This window comes from Rhineura floridana, chromosome 17, assembly GCF_030035675.1.
Source record: "Rhineura floridana isolate rRhiFlo1 chromosome 17, rRhiFlo1.hap2, whole genome shotgun sequence".
Lineage (NCBI taxonomy): Eukaryota > Metazoa > Chordata > Lepidosauria > Squamata > Rhineuridae > Rhineura > Rhineura floridana.
In genome coordinates this window covers 21,230,915-21,251,567 of record NC_084496.1, presented here as the reverse complement: position 1 = coordinate 21,251,567, position 20,653 = coordinate 21,230,915, and the positions used below count along the sequence as shown (strand labels likewise).

Sequence of the window (20,653 nt, the reverse complement as noted above, 5' to 3'; positions counted from 1 at the left end):
TGGTAGCTAAAGTCCTTTCATTGCTTCAATATTCTCATGAATATTTCTGCCTGTCGGAGAGAGATAACATATGTTGAAGAAGCAAGGAGAGTTCCAGTGCAGGAGATCTTGTCCTATATTCCCTGGAAAATTGCTTTGTGGTCCACAAGTGATATACCGTTTGGATATTTTCAGTGTTGTGCATACTGTAGCTGGATCTATTGTCTGTACTGTATTGTTTGGACTATTTCAGTATCGGTTAATGTTTTGGTGGCCTTGTTTTGTTTTATTTACTCAATAATATTTTTCTGACTCCATGTGAGGCAGCAAGGTGGAACCCCTCTCCTAACTGGTGAGGTTTTCTGTCTGGAGGTAAGTTTATATGGGGAGGAGTGCTCAGAACTAGATCTCCCACCCCCCAAATCCTGCTGTTTGAAGAAGTGCAGGCTGTTCCAATACCCGACCATCCTGGTCGAGAAGCAGTTTCTGCAGGCCAAGTTCTTCCCTCATTGAAGTTACAGAAACTTATTCCTGAGCAACAGTAGGCTGGCCAGCCAGCTAATAACTTCTACAGAACACAAGGCAAGGCATTTACGATAATTTAAACTTTATTCAGCCAAATATACAAGTTTTTGTTTCCAATTTGCATCTGTTCAAACATGTTGCACAATCAAGAAAAGAGTTCTCTGGTTTGGTGTATTTTTTTGTTTTTTTTGCAGTTAAAAAGTCACTATCCCACTTCAGAGGAGAAGGAAAGAAACCAAGGATGGTTAAAAAATAAAAGGGTGAGAAGGGTATAAAGTGGAAATGAAGACCAGAATAGCCACATGGATAGGCTCCAAATGTGTTTTATTTTGCTTTTTTGCTGCTCTGCAGCTCAATCCCAAGGGCTGTTTTGCAGCTGAGTGCATGTTACAAATACACACGCGCAGATGTGCCAGCATTTTGGCTTTGCGCCTGTATGCCAAGACCACCAACCACATGCCCTCCCCGTCCCATCTGGGCTCGTGCAGGCTAGCTGAAGCACACACCCCACCCTCTAGTATCATTCTACTTCCCTTCTCCTGCCTGTGGATAAGTGATCTCAAATCGAAACACAACAAAACCGTTCAGCTTATGGTATCCCACTCAAAGTGGCTATACGGAGAATTGCTGCTTCTCTCGATTCTGCATCCAAAAGATTAATAGCTCCCTAACCCTGTCCCCCCCACCCCTCCTTTCCCTCCCCCCCATCCCTCCTTTCCCTCCCCCCCAAATGGAATTCTGTGCCCAGATGAAGACAAACACACTGCTGTCAGTGTCTCTTAGAAGTGAAGATGACGCCGATTGTTGCCGTGCTCTCCACGCTGCCTCTCGGGTATGTTGATGCGTCAAGACTGCCCGGCAGGCGGCAGACAGGCACAGATCCTGGGAAATTCCCTCCTCTCGTGTGGCCTGCGCTTACTTGCTAAGGGACAGGGACTGCAATCTTTTGCCTGCTGAAGCTGCTTCGTCTTTAGCTGGTGGGTGAAAAAACAAAGTGGGGGGAGAGAGAAAGAAAGATGCATAGATCTGAAAGCTGCTGGGTTATAGAAGGTTACCAGGCATGGGATGACTAAAATGGGTGATGGTGGAAGTGGCAGATCACAGATCCATTTGTGGGGATATAAAATCCAGCAGTTATCCAAGTGGGAGGGTCAGGAAGTTATGGAATGCTGCAAGGCTGGTTTTTTTAAAAATGTAGAAACGTGGAGTGGGGGTTGCAGGAGGGCTGTGGAGACCCTCACAGCAACAATGAAGAGCTGCAACATTTCTGGAGGGGCAGGAAAAAAAAGGTAGAGAGAAATTTCACCATCTCATAAAGTTAAATATGGTTAAGGAAGACAACCTCACCAGTCTTGGGGGGTGGTTTCCCCACCCCCACCCCCCACTGTCAAAGAAAGCTAGGACAAAAAATATCAGTCCAGCTCCAGTAAATATATCAGTTATTATTACTCTGTCCTGTGACTGCTGGCCAGATCATATGATGGTCAGCAGTTCTTAAGTTGTTTATTAAAGGAGAGCCATCCACTGAGACCTTGGCTCTTGAGATCCCACACCTTGATCTGGAAACCAAGACACCTGCCTTTTGCTAAGCAGCAGACTGGCTGGATTATAGTGGATTTTGTGGCAAACACAGACCCCAGATCCCTCCAAACACACCGCTAATTACTGCTTAGCACTACACAGCAACTATTGTTTTGTTTTTGACAGCCACATGAATACATGAAGAGATTAAGCTGTGCACTGAGCCAGACCATCAGGCTAGGAAGCCCCAATATTGTCCACTCTGGCTGGCAGTAACTATTCAAGACCTTGGGGGCAGAGGGTTTCCCTATCTCTGAAGCTGAGACTTGGATGCCTGCAAGGAATTTATGGCCCAAGGTGGGATAGATCAAAGCTGCAGTATATCTATCAAGCACACTCAAACTACATTCCCCCCTCCCAAGAATCCTGGAAACTGTAGTTTAAGGGTACTGGGAACTGTAGCTCTGCAACTATAAACTACAGTTCCCAGGATTCTTTTTTTTGGGGGGGGAGAAGGGAATGTGTTTTAAAAGTATGGTGTGTACACAGCCTAACAGAGAGGGTCTGCCTGTGATTCCATCGTGGCCCAATCCCACTCCAATTTCAACCTGGCAATATGTGAAGGTGGCAGTAGGAAACCTTTTTGGCTCTGCAGGCTGGGTCCTAGCCAGGCGGGGCCGCCCACCTATCCCAATGACCCCAGGCGACTGGATGCTTCAAAACGCCCTGGTGCAGGGCTCTAAAGCACCTGATTCTACTGCCTATCGGCTGAGCTGACACTAGCTTCCCATGGACAACTAGGAGCACACTTTAAGGCTCCCCATTGTGCAATGGCAGCCACGATGCCACCTGCCCCGCACCTGATGTTACCTAGGCATGGCTGGGGGACAACGACCTGGCGGGCCACGTCTGGTCCCCAGGTTGGAAGTCCTCCACCCCTGCACTAAGGCTTGGCAGTCTGGGGCGTTTCCTTACCTTTCCTTTCTTCCTCTTTCTTTTTTGCCGCCTCTTCCCTCTGTTTCCGGATGATGGCTAGCCGGGCGAGATCTGCCTTCGCCTGCTCTGTTTTGCCAGCGAGGTGCATCTTCATGTACCTCTCTTTTGCTTTCTGTTTTTCAATTTCTTCTCTATTTTTGAACAAAAGGATTCAGTGAAGAACGGGTAAGGTTTCAATAGAGAGAAAAAGTTCCTTTCTGCATGGAAAAAAGCACCACTTAGGAGATGAAAGGTGGCCAAAAGCAACCTGGGAACTCTTTTTAGCCTTCAGCCGGAGTCTTGAGAATGGGATAACATCCATGTATTCATCACATGGTGCCTCCATAAGCAGAGGCAGTCTACCACTGAAAACGATTTGTTAGGCAGCCTCAGCAGGGGAGGGCTCTTGCCATCACGCCCTGGAGGAATCTGATGAATCTGACCCCCTGTGTGTAACAGGATGCTGGACTAGATGGACCCTGCGTCGCATCTAGCAGGGCTTTCCTCACATTCCTCTGCCTGTCCTCTTCCCCAGCTGAATAGATTTCAGAGTAGGGACACCTCTGCAGACCTTTGCAGTAAGAGTGGAGGAGTTATAGTTCAATGGTACGGCACCTCCTTCGCAATCAAGAAATCCAAACTTCAGTCCTTGCACGGAGCTTTCCGGGCCTTCCTTGGCACCCTCAGCATCCTCTCTTGCAATCGGGCTCTATTGTTTTTCCCCAAACTGAATAGCCGGAGGCAGCCTGCTTCTGAATACCAGTTGCTGCAAACCACAGGAGGGGAGAGTGTCCTTGCACTCAGGTCCTGCTTGTGGGCTTCCCACAAAGGGCATCTGGCTGGCCCCTGTGAGAACAGGATGCTGGGCTAGACGGGCCACTGGCCTGATCCAGCAGGGCTCTTCTTCTGTGGTAGAGGAGGGCATGGTGGGGGTCACAGTTGGGGAGGGAAAGACTAACCCTTCCGCCCTCCAGCTGTACCCTCCCCTGCACAATTAGGCTTGAAGAAGCCTTCTATTTTGGTTATAGTAAAAGGGTTCTATCAAGCCTAATTGCTCTGTGCAAGGGGGGATTTTGAGGGGGGCATGACTGACCCCCCACAAATGTCCTCCCCTGCTAAAAAAAAGCCTTCTATCAGCTCCAATGGAAGCCTTTTTGCAAGCTAAGAGCGGGGGTGGGTAAGAGTATTCTTCTTGGATACTGCAGACATTGAGGGTGGGTTAACCATTTCTTTCCAGTTGCCCTGCCCAGAAAGACTCCTCCCCTCCAAAAAAATTAGGCATGAAAAAATCTAAAACACCTTTTCCAAGACTAATTGCCAGGGCAGGAGGAGAGGTTAAGTATGTGCCTGAGGAGCAGATGGATTACTGGTCTGACTTCAATCACATCCACAACATACATTTATTCCATTATTATTCCACTTTAAACAGTCATGGCTTCCCCCAAAGAATCCTGGGGTTTGTGAAGGGTTCAGAGAGTTATTAGGAGAGCCCTATTCCCCTACAAAGAGCTACAATTGCCAGAGCTGTTTAACAGAATTTGGGGAACTGTAATTTGTGAAGGGAACAGGAGTCTCCTAATAGCACCCTTCACAAACTACACTTCTCTGGATTCTTTGGGGGAAGCCAAACTACAACTCCCATCATCCCTAACCACTGGCCATGCTGGCTGGGGCCGATGAGAGCTGCAGTCCAGCAGCATCTGGAGGGCCACACGTTCCCTGCCCCTGCCCTAAATGCACACCACAGAATACTGTTTCAGAATCCCCCCACACCCAAGGGAACTTACCGTTCTCGCCGTGACAATTCCCTGGGGCTCTCCATGTCTATCTGAGTGACTTTTTTGGCTGTTGGTACAACGCGATTGGGATTCTCTATGTCTATCATGCCTTCCACTCCCTTGTGCTTTGGCTGGAATGGAAGAACATGGCAGCAGCACATTAGGGGCAGCAGCAAGCAGTCAGGTGGGGTGAGCACATGGCAGCATTCTGCTGGAGAGGCTCTCTCAAGGCTTACTCAAGCCTGCTACAGCAGAATATAATCACCCGGACCAGGGGTGGGAAACTTCTCCAGCTGGCTGATGGATTCTCCCTGGCTAAAATACTTCAGAAATGGAAATCACCGCCTTTCTCTCCCCCAGCCCCCCGCTCCTTACCCCCAGCATGTTGTCAATGCATCTCAAAAGGCAGGAGTGAGTGGGGAACCTTTTTTCAACCTGAAGGCCACATTCTCTCATGGGCCATCTTAAGGGGGGGCAGCTGCCTGCCGGGGCGGATAGGGCCAGAAGCAGGCCAAGTGACGGATGCGGTTTTCAACTTTGTAGAGACCGCTACGTTCCAGCCGCACGCAAGTCAGAGGTATCTCTACGCATGCTTATCATTCAGGCATGCAAGAGGCATTATGACAGTTCAAAGATGCATTCCAGCTAGTCAAAAGCACACAAGAAGGGTGCAAAGCAGAGATGGTGCAGGGTGTGACTAGGGATTGGGCATAGCCTAGGTAGAGGCCTAAGCGCCGGATCATGAGGCCTAGAGGGCCATGTTTGTGTGCCCCCCCCTTGCCATAAGAGCTTAAGTCCAAGCTTCCAGATGGAAAAACTTGGCAGTAATCAGCTGAACAAGAAATCATCAAAATTTAGGCATTAATGTGAATTGAGCATTCTGAGCTCTCTTCCGTCTTATTAATTCCATCTTATTAATACCTGGTAGTCTTCATCCTCCTCCTCCTCCTCACTCTCGTCTGAATCTAGCGATTTCTCCTTCTTTTTGAGTTCGCCTGTTGCCCCATCACCTCCTTCCTCTTGCTCTTCCTCCTCCTCCTGTGGAAGTGAAAAGCATCATCAATGTGGAGCCGGTATGGACTAGTCACTAGTGCAATTAGGAATGCACATATCTACTCATTCATGAAACTCACTGAATGACCTTGAACTAGTCACTCGCTCTCAGCCTAACCTACCTTACAGGGCTGTTCTGAGGATAAAAGGGTGGGAACTATGCACCTATCATCATAATCCCCTTGGAGAAAAGGTAGGATATTAACAATGGTAAATATTTGGAAGTCTTTGCTTAGTTAAATTATCTCTTTGTAATACAAAAAATGTGTAAGATTTTTTTAAAAAAGAAATCCCCATGTTGCAGATGGGAGGCTGAGAGAAGAGGTGCTTGGCAAGGGCATGGTCATGTGCCTGTGGTGGAGGCACTGGAGATTTTCCGTCTCACAGTTCAACTCTTGCCCGCTATCACTATCCGTGGCTGTGTGAAAACCGTAGCAGGAAAACACTTACCTTGGCTTTCTGCTTCTCTGCTTGGAGCTGGGCATCGATCTCCTCAGGGCTTGTGTACTGCCGCGCTCGGCCTTTGTGGCCCCCTTTCCTACCTGCAAGTAAAGAGGCGGTTTAAGAAAATAATTTCTGACAGCCACGGCTGTTCCTGTCTCGTCGTCCTCAGTTTGGTGCTAGTTATCCAAGCACAATCAGAGCAAAATGTCCAGCCAGTCCAGCTTTCTGCCCCCCCAGTTACCAGTCAGATTGTCACAAGCAGGTGGATCCCAATCCTTCATCAGTCCTAGCCAGCATGGCTAATGGACAGAGATTATGGGAACTGGAATCCAGCAACATTTGGAAAGCACTATGCTGGAGAAAGCCCTAACAGCCTATTCTCACAACTTCCTGGAGCACATTCCCTATGAGGGAACTGGAGGTTCTTTCATGTAGAATCCAGAAAAGTTCACACACAAGCACATATCCTAACCTGCCTCAAGAGGGAGTGTTTATTGTTTGCAGATCTGAGGACATGAAGGGTTAAAGGACTGCCAAAAATGGGTTGGGGGGGTAGATGTTTGGGAGAGTCCAGGAATATCTGGAGGGTTAGGGAAGGCTGGTCTGGGGTAAGAAAGCTCAGACTAAAGATAGCCACAAATATGTCTTTCACATTTACAAGCCCCAAGTGACCTGGTTATTTCAAACCTTCTGTTGCCTGCAAACCTATGGGGAAGGGCCAGAGCTCAGTGGTTGAGGAACCGCTTTGCATGCAGAAGGTCCAAGGTTCAATCCCGGGCATCTTCAGGTAGGGCTGGAAATGTCCGGGTGTCCAAGGGGTCCTTTCCATCACATCTGTCACCTTGGACATAAACATCACTCCAGCATTCTGAGCCATGGGATTCAACGCCACAGCAGTCCACGGCTCTGCTTGTTGGCCTGTCCAGACGCTTCCTGCAGGACTGCATGGCTCACAGCGTCCCCATCTTTCTGCTATCTGCCCAAAAAAGCTGCCTGACTCATGCCCTGGACTGCAAACCAACGGCAAGGCCCTCATAAAGCTGCTCCTTACACTCAGCCTCCCCACACAGGACGCCCTGCAGGTAACTGCATAAGTGCATCATGAACAAGTATGCACAAGCTCTTGAGTGATGGTTAGCCACGTGGTATTCTGCTTAGCCCAAATCTGTTGCCCTTCATCACATGGGTGGTGGGGAACCGTGCTCAACCTGAGGGCTGCATTCCCTCTCGGATAACCTAGCGGGGTGGGAGTGGAATGCAATCCAATGGTGGGCAGGACCAATGGGAAAAGTGGGCAGAGCAATGAATGTAACTCCTACCTTTCTATTGCAGGCTAGGTTTCAGCCACACAAAAGTCAGAGGGATCTGCCCACACGCAGACACAGCCTCCAGCCAGACAAGATAGAGGCATTATCACAACTTAAGGAAACAGTCCAGTCGGGCAGAAGCATTTGAGGAGGATGTGGGTGAGGGGGTGTGGCCTGGGGAGAGTCCCAATGGCCAAAGAGAGAGGCGTGGGGAGACGCATTCAGCCCTGGGGCCTGAAATGCCCTGCCCCTGCTCTTTCAGATACAGGGGAAAACCCATCCCAAAACATCAAACCACTGCAACTTTGGCTCTTTCCATTGAGGTGGAAAACTTGTGTCTGGATGGTACCAATTCAGACTGCAAGTGGACTCCCATGACTGAACGTTCCTCCATGCCCCCCCCCACCTCAAACCACTTGCATATACTAAAAACAACCAAGCCACATGAAGGAGGCTAGCCTAGAATTGTTTGTGCTGACATGCTAGGTTTCTATGTGGAGGGGACTCTTTTTTGGATGGAAGAGTATTCCATCATATGAGCCCTCACCTGCAGTCCTGGGTGGTACAGCCCAGACCCAAGGGCTCCTCACTGAGAACGAGGCCCTTGGTGCCAAGTTGGTGCTGCAAGGCAGGCAGGTTTTTGATCATGAAGGGCAACTTCAGGAAGGAAAATGGAAAATGCTGCCAGCAACTCGTCAATCTGCTCACATACCACAAGCCAGCCATTCAGTTTACAGGAAGGGAATATGTAATTAAACCACATTGGCCTGTGAAGATCAGGGGGAAAATTCAATCAATTTATATCCAGCTGTTCCAACTTCCATCTCAACACTCTTAAGCCCAGGACAGAAATAGGGCAGCTTGCGTGAGTCCCCAGAAGCTCTATTAGAGCTGGGCATGGGCCCCTGAAAAAATTCTAGGTTGCATTCTAAAGAAGCAAGCTTCTAGTCCTCGAGGCTGAGGAGATGGCTAAAAATAAATGCTACTGGAAAAAGATGATGATGATTAAATTTATTTATACCCTGCCTTTTGGCCAAAGGCCCCCAAGGCGGCTTACAAAGAAAAATAAACACAAGTATAAGAATACATCAGACTCAGCCCTCAGGACTGGGCAAGTGGCCAGTTCTAACCCAAGCCTTTTGAGAGATCACAATTGCTCTCCTGCACAGATCCTCTGCAGAGATCCCAAGCAGGCTCACTGCTTTCTGCTCCTACTACAAGGATCACTCGTGTTCACAGATGTCCCACAGAAGGAGTTGAAAGAAAGAAAAATATCTCCTTTGGAATATAGGAGCTCTGGAATACTAGGTAGAAGGAGCCCTTTTGGAACCTCGTAGCCAAGGGCTTTCAAATTCTCTCTTCAGGGAACCACTTCTACCTGCCAAAGAGCTAATGCTGATCTGCCACAGACCTCCACAGGCTGCAAAGGACTATTCTGCAAAATTCACAGAAACACAAGGAAGTGACCTTATACCAAGTCAGACCCAGATCAGAGTTTAGCTCTCCTGGCCAAACCATGAACCATAAATCACAGAACAAACCTTAGCTAGAGCTTGTGGAACTGTGGCTGGAGAGAGCTAAACCACAAGCCCCGCTTCGGATGATACGCTATGCCAAACTATAGCTTAGTTCAGTTCAGCACAGGGGCAAAACAACCAGGAAGGAGTGAAGGGGACACAATTTTCTCCCTTGGAGCCTGCACACTCATGCTAAACCACGTATGGGGAACTTTTCACCCTCCAGATGTTGCTGAACTACAACTCCCATCAGCCCTAGTAAGCACGGCCAATGGCCAGGGATGATGGACGTTGTAGTTCAGCAACATCTGGAAGGCCAAAGGTTTCCCACCCCTGCACTAAGCCGTGGTTTGGCATAGTGTGACGTGCAAATCAGGTGAATGGCTGCTCTGCGTGATGACAGAAGGGCTACAGAGCAAGAGAGCAGAATACCGGCACAAAGTAGCAGCGGCTTCTAAAAAGCTGTTCAGAAAAACCTCATAGCCAGTCACAGACAGTCTGCTGACTGGGCACAAATAGCATCAACTGGAAAATATTCTTCTAATAAGGTTTCAGGCTGTTGATGAGCCACTAATGACTTGCACAGTGATAGGCAAGGCTGAACAAGCACAAACAAGTCACCACCATCGTTTTTGTGCCCCCCCCAGCTGCTGCATCCGAGGGAGGAAACAAAGAAAATCCTAAATTAAACACTCTACTAGTCCATTTGGAATAGCAGCAAGAGGAACAATTCCCATCCCTGTGTGGATTGTGGCTTTCCCAATTCGATGGACCACTCGCCAACTGGCAACATGTCCTCCCTCTGTAAGGCTGCCTATGCCGGCCTTGCAAACCCACAAGACTCTGTGTTAGTCCACCTTACCCACGTGTCTGCACATCAGTTGTCTACACCACACAGATGACCTGATTTGTGGTGGGTGGGTGGGTGGGTATAAGTTCCTGCTCTTTTCCGGTTCACAAAAGAAATTTTCCTTTCAGGGTGAACAGATAGGCAATCTTTTGTTTAGCTATAAACCGTAACAAACAGAAAGCAGTATGTTCAGAGCTCAGCCACAAATCCAGCTCTTCATTTCCTGTCCCCCAGCACAAACAGAGAAACATGCAAGCACCATAGATAAGTAGCCACTTGCAGGCCTGGCAGAGGGTCCCTTGGGTCAAACCAAAGCCATAGGACAAATTCCACACCTACGGTGTCATACAGAAGTAATTCTGAGAAGGAAATGGGGCTACTTAAGACACAAAGGTTTGCATATGATAATGATGCTTAATAGCAAATTTGGATTGAACAGGAGAACAGTACATAGGAAGCTAGCTTATACAGAGTCAGGCCATTGGTCCATTTAGCTCAGTATTAACCACACTGGATGGCAGCAGCTCTCCAGGGTTTCAGACAGGGGACATTCCCAGCCCTACCTGGAAATGCCGGGAATTGAACCTGGGACCTTCTGCCTGCAAAAGAGATGCTGGCCCTTTCTGTTTGCATGCACACACGGTGCGGGTGTATTATAAGCACAGGTTGCATCAAAACCACCTGTTTAGGCAATAGCTGTAACTTGGAGCGGCTGCCATCCTCCCTCAATCAGGCAAGGCACCCTTGATGAAACCATGTATGCAGGAGGGTCCTAGCTTAACATTAGGGCCTTGAACACCACAAACAGCAGGGGCAGCCAACCTGATGCCCTCTAGATATCTGCTGGACTACAACTCCCATCAGCCCCACCCAGCAAGGCCAATGGTCAGGAATGTTGGGAGCTGTAATCCAACATCTGGAGAGCACCACAGCAGCGATCCCCAACACAGGTAAACACGTTTGTCATGTTGTGCGAAGCTTCACTCATTTCATCCCAACATGCCCCAGAAAGCCTCTAACTGCTGACTGGCTAATGCAAGCCAGTTCATCTTTCTTATAACTCTGATTCTTGTCTTTTTTAAAAACAAAACCCACTTTTTTGGAGATGAAGTCATATGTAAGTCACTGCCACAAGATGCCATGATGGCTTTAAAAATGACCAGAGAAATTCAGAGTGGACGGGTATGAGCTATGACAGCTAAGTACCAGCTAACCTCCATGTCCAAAGGCAGCTTACCAATGAGTACCTGCTAATAGAGACAAACAAGAAGGGAGGGCCGTTGCCCTCAAGCCCTGGGGATAGGCTTCCCAGGGATGTTTGGAAAGTTGCTATGAGGAACAGAATACTGGATTAGATGGACCTTTAATCTGACCCGGCAAAGCAATTCTTAAAACCCCTCTGTTATTTAAAATATGGAAACGCAGCACCACAGCCAGGAGTGTGCTGTGTTTGTAACATAACCACCTCCTGCCTTGAGGTTTTTAAATGATCTGCTTTGCTTGTCTGCTTTTTGGCCTGACTTGCTGTGTTGAGAGAGCACCAGGCACTGCAACTTCCATTTCTTTCAGGATGTCATCATGCTTCATGGACAGACCTTGTTGTGCCTCTCTTTACCTTGCATAGACAGCGAGGCAGAGGATCTGAGCAGCCACCGCTAGGAGACCGATTATAGGATAGCCAGCACTCGGGAAGAGACATGCATGCAGCATCCCTTGGAAAACAGTCCAAACTGGGCGCGGTGCAGCAGCTCCAGGCCAACTTGCCAGCTCTTCCTCCCCTGTCCTTGCAAGCCCTCAGCAATGTGCCGTATGTAGAACAGCAAGGGGGGAAGGGAAGGAGGAGACACAAGCTCGGTCATGCCTCCATCTTCGTTAGCTGACGATTTTTCTTCTTTGCTTATTGCAGTCCCCTTGCCCTGACTTCATGCCACCAGTTCAGACTGGCAGGAATGTCAACTTCATATATACATCCTGCATTCCTAGGGGATTAGGCTCAGGGTTTTAAAAAACAACAACAGGCCACCTTCTAGCAAAATAAGTGATAGTCTGAATTTATTTATGTAAGTAACCTTCAGTCAGAAACACGGCATAGAAAAAGCTCCGCTTAAAGTAACATCTATTCACCCAAACTGACGCACACAAAATTGACATCAGCACTCGTCAAAGCAAGATGATTAGTGCTTTCTCCTACCTTAAGCAACCTTATCAGCAACTGCTAGTGTAGTGGTTAAGAACCAGTGTGGGGACCCTTTGTGTCCCCCCCCCCAAAGCCGGCATTGTTGGACTAGAACTCCCATCATCCCTGACCACTAGCTATGCTTGCTGGGGCTGATGGGAGTTGCAGTTCAGCAACATCTGGAGAGCCATTCTTCTCAGATGCTCCCCTTCCACCTGTAACGTGGGGGCAAAAAACACTGGTTTACCTCAAGGGTTGGGTTGGAGAACGAAGGGCTCTCCAGATGTCACTGGACTCCACCTCTCATCAGCCCCAGCCAGCACAGCCAATGGAATGGGACAATGGGAGTTGTAGTCCCAACTACTCTGGGAAGGCCACAGCTTCTCCATCCCTGGTGGTAAGGACACATATATAAGCAGTCCTGAAAAGGGCTATAATTATATATACAAAGAATAATTAGACTATTACCCCAACCTCTCAGAGGCCTCTATCTCAACTCCTCCTTTTAATCGCCCTGTAGTGAGGATTATCCAAAGTTGTTCTTTTAAAACCTCACATTTAGCTTTTTCTATGCAATTTCATATAGAGGCTTTTGGGCAACAAGCACATTTTAGATGTTGACAAATGTTATGTATCAGTTTTTACTGCTTCCTTCTTACAGTAAAGGCTAGATCATTTCAGTTTCACTTCTGGAAACTGGTTACTTTTGAAAGAGATCTGCATTGTTAATAGCTTTCATTTCCCTTCCACTAGGCCCCACCCTTTTATCTGCCTAGTGGACTGAAGCGTGCAACATCTGGTGTGGTAGAGTCTGTCTGGTTATCATCTGGGGATATATACAGGAGAATCACTTGTTCAAGAGCATTATCAATAATAAAATCTCTCTGCTTCCAGAAGCAAATGCATTGAGATGACATTGTTTGCCTGACATGTAAGCTTACTATGTGGGTTGGAACTCTTTCAAAGGAACAATGCAGCAATTGCCCCATGGTGGAATAGTTCCACTTCTGAAAGGACTCTAACATGTCATGAAATAGTCCAGCTCGATCAGACTGAAGGTACATCTAATCGAGCATCCTGCACTTCCCAGTGGCCAATCTGATGTGGCTCTCTGAGCTATGCTACCTTTGAAACCTGAAGGCTGCACATAGCCATTGTGACTACCAGTGATTGACAGAGTCTTCCTCCATGAGTTTGTCTAAACCGCTTTTAATGCCATCTAAAGCAGTGGTTCCCAAACTTTATGAGTACCCTTTATAAGCTCAAAAAATTTCATGACCCTCCCCCCCATAATTGTAATTTTAGCCCGGTAATTGAAAAAATGGTGCGTGGCAAAATCACACTCCAAATATCCCTCTCCATAAAAAGCTCCCTGCAGACAGGGAGGTATTGCTTTCTTTTCTTAATACAAAGGTCCAATCAAATTGATATCCCCCCCCATAATCTGAAGACATACAGTCCTGTCTCCCAACACCAATGGGTTACAGTGTTGGACTAAGATCCAGGTTCAAATCTCCACCCAGCCATGAAGCCCACTGGGTGACCTTGGGCCAGACACAGTCTCTCAGCCTGACCTATCTCACAGGGGTGGTGTAATGAAAAAGTGGAAAGGGGGGGAGGGAACCTTGGGCAACTTGGAGGAAAAGTGGGATATAAACGCAATAGTAATTACATAAATAATTTCAGCTGCAATATGTGGACCCCAGCCTCAGCCAACCTGCTGAGCTTTTTAATAATAATAATAATAATGATAATGAAGCAGCATTGTGGTAGTGGTGGAGATGCTAGACTGTGAAGACAAAAGGATAGATACACTTGAATAGGGGAGTTAGTGCTTTTAGGCCTTGGGATGATCATCGGAACTGATGACTTGGTTGGCGTGCACTTGGGGAATGAGAGTGGAGCAGAAGACAGAGCAGCGCACACACGCACACAAACACACCTGCCCCTCCTACAAGCATCTGCAGGTGTGCATGCATTTGGGCACATGCCCTGAACTGCTGCAGCATTTTGGAGAGAGACTGGAAGAGCAGTGTAGGTAGAAGCAAGGGTAGACGCTGGCACAGACACTTAGCCTCAGAGATGGGGGACGAGCAAATCCTGAGCTTCCTCACTGCTCCTTGGCTCCGTCTGGGCCGAAGGTGAGATCTGGGCAGCCTCACAAATAAGGATACTTTTTAAAGGAGGTGGCAGCGAAGCAGGAGCCAGGAAAGGCAGGCAGGACGGCTGCCAGGAAAGAAGCGGGAAAGCAGTATTTGCTTGCAGCCTTGCTTCTTTTTGCTTCACAAAACGCCCTCTCCTCTTGTTCTGAGTAAGGGTGTCGTCAGCAGCAGCAGTGCGAGAACAGAGGTAGCACAAACAGCAGATGAGGTGGGAAAAAGTGTTCCTGGAATATTTTACATGAGGCTGCAGATAAGTGATTTAAAAAAGGCCTTAAGATCATAAGAACACAGAAAGCTGCTTTATACCAACATGCACCACTCAGTATTGGCTACACTGATTGGCAGCAGCTTTCCAGGGTTTCAGGCAGGGGCTCTCCCAGACCTACCTGGAGGTGCTGGGGACTGAAGTGGAGGCCTTCTGCACATAAGGCAGATGCTCTACTACTAAGCTATAGCCCTTGGTCCAGAAACTAAACATACAGAGCAGCCTGAACTAATATAAGGTTCCATCTAGCTTAGTGTTTTTTATACTGACTGGCAGTGGCTGTCCAGGGTCTCAGGCACGGGCTATTGAACCCAAGACCTTCTGTATGTAAAGCAGGTGCTCTGCCAGGGAGTCACAGCCCTTCCCTTTAATGCTCAAATTGCCATCTAATCCAGCATCCTGCTTTTCAACAGCTGTCAGCCAGTTGTGAACCAGAAAGTCATATACAACAGCCCTTCTCTATTCATTCCCAACATTTGAGATTTACAAGACTGCACAATTAAATGGGTACAGTTCAGGGCCAGCTCCACTCCCTTTTTTTCTACTACTTGTGTAAACGAAGTGCCTGAATTAGGCCTCAGTCTGCTTCCCACGTGGAAAGCACAGCTTCCAATCAATGAGAAACTCACATCAAAGCCTTTTTTTGTATGCATGCCCCCCGCCTTGCCTGATGCAACTCATGAAGGAGGCTGCTCAGTGCCTGAATTCCAGGGGGAGCTAAAGCAGCCTGTCTTTAGAAGATTGCAAGAGACCATGATTTGGTTAAAACTGGGAGTGTGGGTGGGAAGAACTGAGGACTAGAGTGTGTGTATTATTTATTAAACCTCCTTTTTCTCTCCTCCCCATCTTTTTCTTTCCTGTATTTCTATGCTGTCTTCAGAGCAAGTCCCCCACAGCAGATAATTTAGATAACGATAACGAAAACAAAAGACACACGGAGTTATTATCTTCACCATTACAAGCCTTAAGGCTGCAATCCAGTACATGCTTACCTGGGAGTAAATCCCACTGAGCCCAATGGAGTTTACTTCTGAGTAGACATTTACTGGATTACAGCCTAAAATATCAATCTAAAGCACCATACAAGCCAGCATAACAAGTCGGATATTTAAATAAAAACAAAAACCAGTCCAGCATCTTAACTAAGAGCAGATCAGAAAAAAGGGTCCCAACGCACATTGAAAAACGGGTAGCGAAGCAGCTTTGAGTAACGAGAAAGGAGGCAGATGGATGCTCCCTGCCATTATCACCCTCATGAGTCATCCCTGAAGGGAGTCATTGCCTCCCCTCCTCCTTTGTGCCCCCTCCCAGCACTTCTAGGGCTCTGGGTTACTGGAACCAGGATCCTGGGAGGGGGCAGCCTTTAAAACAAGCCAAACAAGCCAAACAAGCCTCTCAGGAAGGGAGAACAAGCCAGCCGAGCGAATGAAACCAAAGCTTCTCCCTCCACCTTCTTCACTCTACCCAGTAGGGGAGCCCCAAACGGTACCCCCCATCCTCCCCCCGGACTAGGCCACAAGGCGGCCTCCAGCGGCTCCTCCTATTCCTTCCCTCTCTGGCTCACCTCCTTTGGGCATAGCGAGGACGAAGAACGAGGACTATGGCGACAGCAGCGGCGGCACCTCCGGCTACAAACGAGTATTTCCCTCCCCCTCCTCACTTCCCCCCAAGCTTAGTCGCGACCCGGAAGCGGAAGTAGAGCCAGCCCACCTCTACACATCTATGGTTCTCTCCCTCCCTCTCCCTTTTTTCGTGTACACGCGGGCTAGTGGACACGCGCTATGTGAGGGAGGCTTTCTAAAATAATGCCCGTTTAGGAAAACGGTTTCTGTCCGAGGAGCTACCAGATGAAAAGGTGATGAGAGTAAGAGCAATTCTTGTGTGTTACACTGAGCGGTTGCTTATTGCCCACGGCCCAGTCCGGGGATTTTTGGCGCAGTCAGCGATGCGGCTTCCAACAGGCATCAATTTGAGACAGCTGCCGAGTGAAGCCCCTTTAACGTGACGCGCGGGAGAAGAAAGGACCTCCCCTGTTTTGGAGACGTCATTGTGAGGCGACTGAGATCTCGGAAGAGGCGGAAGAGCTCAGAGAAGACACCGGCAAGAGTCTTGAAAAACGTAGGAGCCTTTCCTTTGGGGACTTTCTTGGGACGGGGTAGGGGATGGTGGAGGTAGTAGTTACTCTCTGTTCACTCGGCGGAGACTGAAAGCGTTTGATCAGGGACCCTTTGTTGTCTCCTTCTAGTTGGCGCATTTTTTGAGGGGCTCAGGATCTCTAACAGTGTGGCAGGCAGAAATTCATGATGAGGGTATTCTACCGGGGAAATGTTTGCCAGTTGAATTTCTGTCTGCGTTGTAGACATTAAATCAGGGCTGGGCATCCAGTGGTCCTCCAGATGTTGATTGACTCCACCTCCCATCAGCTCTAGCGAGCGGGGTCAGGGTGGATGGGAGTTGAGAGTCCAGCGACATCTGGAGGGCCACTGGTTCCAAACATACATTCAAAGCACTAAATAAACGATTTTGGCCCCAAATATATTTGTAGCGCAGGTGTGGGGACCCTTTGGCCCTTCATTATCATCCCTGACAGCAACATCTGGAGGGCCACAGGTTCCCCACACCTGATGTAGCACCTCCTTACATACACCTGATTGGGTGTTCATTTGGAGAGAGAGGACCTGCTTGTAGATCCACTTCTGTGTGATGTCCTTTGGGTGGTGGTGTGCATGGGAGCCTTTTCTGTGGTGGCTCCCAGATTGTGGAATATCCTCTGCTCCATGATGTGTTTGGCCTCATCACTGTAGCCACTTCAGCATCAGGTCTGAGGCCTTTGGGAATAGATGATGTTAATATGGTGTAATTGCGTTGAGCTGTATTGAACCCACATGGGACCACAAGATGCATCATGCATAGGATGACTGTGCTTCTGTACCTTTCATAATTGTATAAAAGGGGACAGTTCTTGTTTTTGTAATCCCTATATAAAGTTGGCCCTGTTCTGTTTTTGTATCTGACCAGCCTAGGAAAATCTAGCATTCAATTTCATAATGAGTCATTATGGGTTGTTATAAGAATTCTGTAAATAAGAAAAAGTGCTTGAATTTGCTTTCCCCCTTCTTCTCTCCCTATCCATTTTCTTTTTGCATCCTGTCTTTTTATATTAAACCTGAAGAGAGGGATTGTCTCATTCACATTTGTAAGGTGCTCTTTTTGGACTGAACAGTGGGATAAATAAACAGTGGGATAAATGCTTTAAATAAATCTCTCTGCCACCCCATCCATTATCGCTTGCTAGAGGTTATACCTAAACCTCAGCTTTGTTGTGCTTATCTGTTCTGTAACAAGTGGTTATAATGTAACTCACTGCTGTTGTTTAACAAAAAGCCCCATAGACATTTCAGTTATTCACATACCCAGCTCAAAAATATAGGTCAATCCAATGTGTAAATGGAACATGTATTATGCAGATTTCTAGTGGTGCACATTTAATTACTACTATAATTTTGCTTTTGTTTTTTGCAGATCTGTTTTCTGCCTGCTGAGGAGATGCCCAAGGTGAAGAGGAGTAGAAAACCTCCTCCAGATGGTTGGGAATTGATTGAACCAACCTTAGATGAGCTAGATCAAAAAATGAGAGAAGGTGAGCAGCAAAGCAGAGTATTGATTTATTTGTTAATGATTTGGCTGTGAGCCCAAATCATTATTTGATAAAATAGCACTAGAGCTGGCCTCCTTGGCAACTTCATTATAGAAGGCCCATGACAGTTTGTGTACAGACCATCCTTTTTTTTTTCCACCTCAGTTTGTGCTCATTCCATGGCATCTCTAGTTAAAATGGTCTCTGAGATGGGAACACTTCTGGTTGAGATGTTGGGAAGTTTATCTACTAGTTGAAGTATTGAGTTAGATAGCTCAGAGGCCTGAGGTCAAATCACATCGGTATGTTGCAAGATAAATGTGATTACTAAAAATGCTGTTGCTTCAGCTTGCAAAAAGACCCGATGTGAGAATAAAAAACTATATATATCCTCTCTAGTGAATTCTCACATCCCATTTCTCACAATATTATGAGATTTTTTTTCCTTACGTGTATCCAGTTGGAATAATGGAGATGTAATGAATATTTGAATTAGCTGACAAAAGTAACATATTTTCTGCCCATCTATCCCCCTTTCCCCAGCTGAGACTGAACCACATGAAGGGAAGAGGAAAGTGGAATCTCTCTGGCCCATCTTCAGAATTCATCATCAGAAAACACGTTACATTTTTGATCTCTTCTATAAGAGAAAAGCCATTAGCAGAGGTAACACAACTCTCTTCTTGATCTCTTAGTGAAAAATTTGTTTGCTTTATTCAATATGACTGGGAAATCTGTTAGAGCCTGTCAATTATGTGATGGAAAATGAAATTTAACACTCATTTTTCCAGAATCTAGATGCTAGTTAATTCTGTCAAAGTGATATAGTAACTTTTTTTTTGCTGCTACTGAGCATTCCAACTTCTTTCACCTCATTTCTCTCCTGTGCAGAGTTGTACGAGTATTGCATTAAAGAAGGCTATGCAGACAAAAACTTAATTGCAAAGTGGAAGAAACAAGGTTATGAAAACCTCTGCTGTTTGCGCTGCATCCAGACCCGGGATACCAACTTTGGAACTAACTGCATCTGCAGAGTGCCTAAAAGCAAACTGGAAGTGGTAAGAATGTTGTTTTAAATAAGTTCCCCTCCCCATATCAGCTCTCCCGTTGCCTTTTTATGCATTTCCCCTAAGACCTGATTCGTACAAACAGGTAGCAGCATGGCCTCTGGAAATCCAAACGACATGAAAGGCAATGTTTGTATACCGACTTTCTCGAGAAACCTTGGCTGTGTACACACCATACATTTAAGGCATCCCCCAAGAATCCTGGGAATTGTAGTTTACCCCTCAGAAATACAACTGTCAGCACCCTTAACAGACTACAGTTCCCAGGACCTTTTTTGGGGGGTGGGGGGAGGCAGATGGACTGTGCTTTAAATGTATGGTGTGCATGCAATCCTTGCTGTCTCCGAACCTAGACATTTTCTCATTGGGCATAGCTTGTCACTGAGCTCAAATAGGACTGGATGTACCCCTCCTTGCACTTCTGCCGTAAATGTCCTCGCGTCTCTTGCCCTGTGAAATGTGAAAAACATGTCTGGACATTAAAGAAAAAAGTCCTGTACTGTAAGATGTGTAGTCCCATTTTCTGGCTTTTGTAGCACTCTGTGTTCTTAAGGATCTTTTAAAAAGGCGAACGTAAGACTGTACTTGCTGTTTTGGGAGGATCCTTATCTTTTTGATCCTTGACATAGAAAATTTAGTTTGGTTCTTGTAACTAATGCTTTCCCCCACAACAACCCACAGTAGTGTATAAAGTCAGCAGAATACAATGCCTTTAAACTCATTTGGGCTCCTACTGGAAGGGCAGGATATAAATCTAATAAATAAAATTTGTCTCAGGTGCCTAAACTGACTTTTCCCAACCAGCAAAGCTTCCTTTCTCTCTCATTGTTCTGCTTTGTACCTATGACCTGTTCTAACATGCTGCTTTCATTCCACAGGGGAGAATAATTGAGTGTACGCACTGTGGGTGCAGAGGCTGCTCTGGATGAAGCACGTTTCTTTTCTTATAAAGTAACTACCATTTTGAGGGGCTCCTAAGTGGCTCGCTCCACCTCAATGACTGTTCATAAGAACCTGTGGTGAGTGGATATCCTTGGCACCCCAGCAACTCAGCAGCCTGAATTGTAAATGCAGTAGTGTGTGAATGTCCAATGTAACTTTCTGATTTTAAAATAAAGCCTTGCCTGTTTCCCCCAACAGGCGAGTTGTGTAGTTCTGTGCTGTTATTATCAGGTACAAAAATTCATAAAAGTAACATATATTAGCACGAAGGCACACCCCCTTTTCCTGGAATAACTTGGAAACATGGGGACAACTGATGTTTTGTAGTACTGGATTGGGAGAGATGAATTAATTCAGATTTTACATCGACCAACCAATGAGCTGAAAAAATGTAATTAGGTCATTCTATGTATGGAGACAAAGTCAAGTTATATGGATAACTATTTACATCATCT

The 20,653-nt window shown here is 46.9% G+C and overlaps 2 protein-coding genes across 2 annotated transcripts; one reads left to right on the top strand and one right to left on the bottom strand.

Moving 5' to 3' along the window:
• Positions 1-1,218: 1,218 nt before the first annotated feature.
• On the bottom strand, positions 1,219-16,249 carry PDAP1 (PDGFA associated protein 1). The gene is made up of 6 exons (XM_061599391.1): positions 16,117-16,249; positions 6,282-6,373; positions 5,700-5,816; positions 4,788-4,909; positions 3,001-3,152; positions 1,219-1,478 (listed from the first exon to the last, which is right to left on the bottom strand). Exons 1-6 carry the CDS (start codon positions 16,127-16,129, stop codon positions 1,420-1,422), a joined length of 555 nt encoding a protein of 184 aa, XP_061455375.1. The 5' UTR covers positions 16,130-16,249; the 3' UTR covers positions 1,219-1,419.
• Positions 16,250-16,286: 37 nt separating this feature from the next.
• BUD31 (BUD31 homolog) lies at positions 16,287-20,393 on the top strand. Its single transcript, XM_061599393.1, has 5 exons — positions 16,287-16,670; positions 18,075-18,192; positions 18,733-18,855; positions 19,081-19,247; positions 20,135-20,393. The coding sequence occupies exons 2-5, from the start codon at positions 18,099-18,101 to the stop codon at positions 20,183-20,185; spliced, it is 435 nt and encodes a 144-aa protein (XP_061455377.1). The 5' UTR covers positions 16,287-16,670; positions 18,075-18,098; the 3' UTR covers positions 20,186-20,393.
• The last annotated feature ends 260 nt before the right edge of the window (positions 20,394-20,653 follow it).

Excerpts from the sequence above, each read along its gene's own strand:
- PDAP1 (XM_061599391.1), bottom strand. Across the intron at positions 5,817-6,281 it reads CAGAGAAGCAGAAAGCCAAG|GAGGAGGAGGAAGAGCAAGA; the intron begins GTAAGTGTTTTC and ends TCACTTCCACAG. Across the intron at positions 3,153-4,787 it reads GAATTGTCACGGCGAGAACG|AGAAGAAATTGAAAAACAGA; the intron begins GTAAGTTCCCTT and ends GTTCAAAAATAG.
- BUD31 (XM_061599393.1), top strand. The coding sequence starts at position 18,099 with ATGCCCAAGGTGAAGAGGAGTAGAAAACCTCCTCCAGATGGTTGGGAA. Across the intron at positions 18,193-18,732 it reads AGATCAAAAAATGAGAGAAG|CTGAGACTGAACCACATGAA; the intron begins GTGAGCAGCAAA and ends CCCTTTCCCCAG. Across the intron at positions 18,856-19,080 it reads GAGAAAAGCCATTAGCAGAG|AGTTGTACGAGTATTGCATT; the intron begins GTAACACAACTC and ends TCTCCTGTGCAG.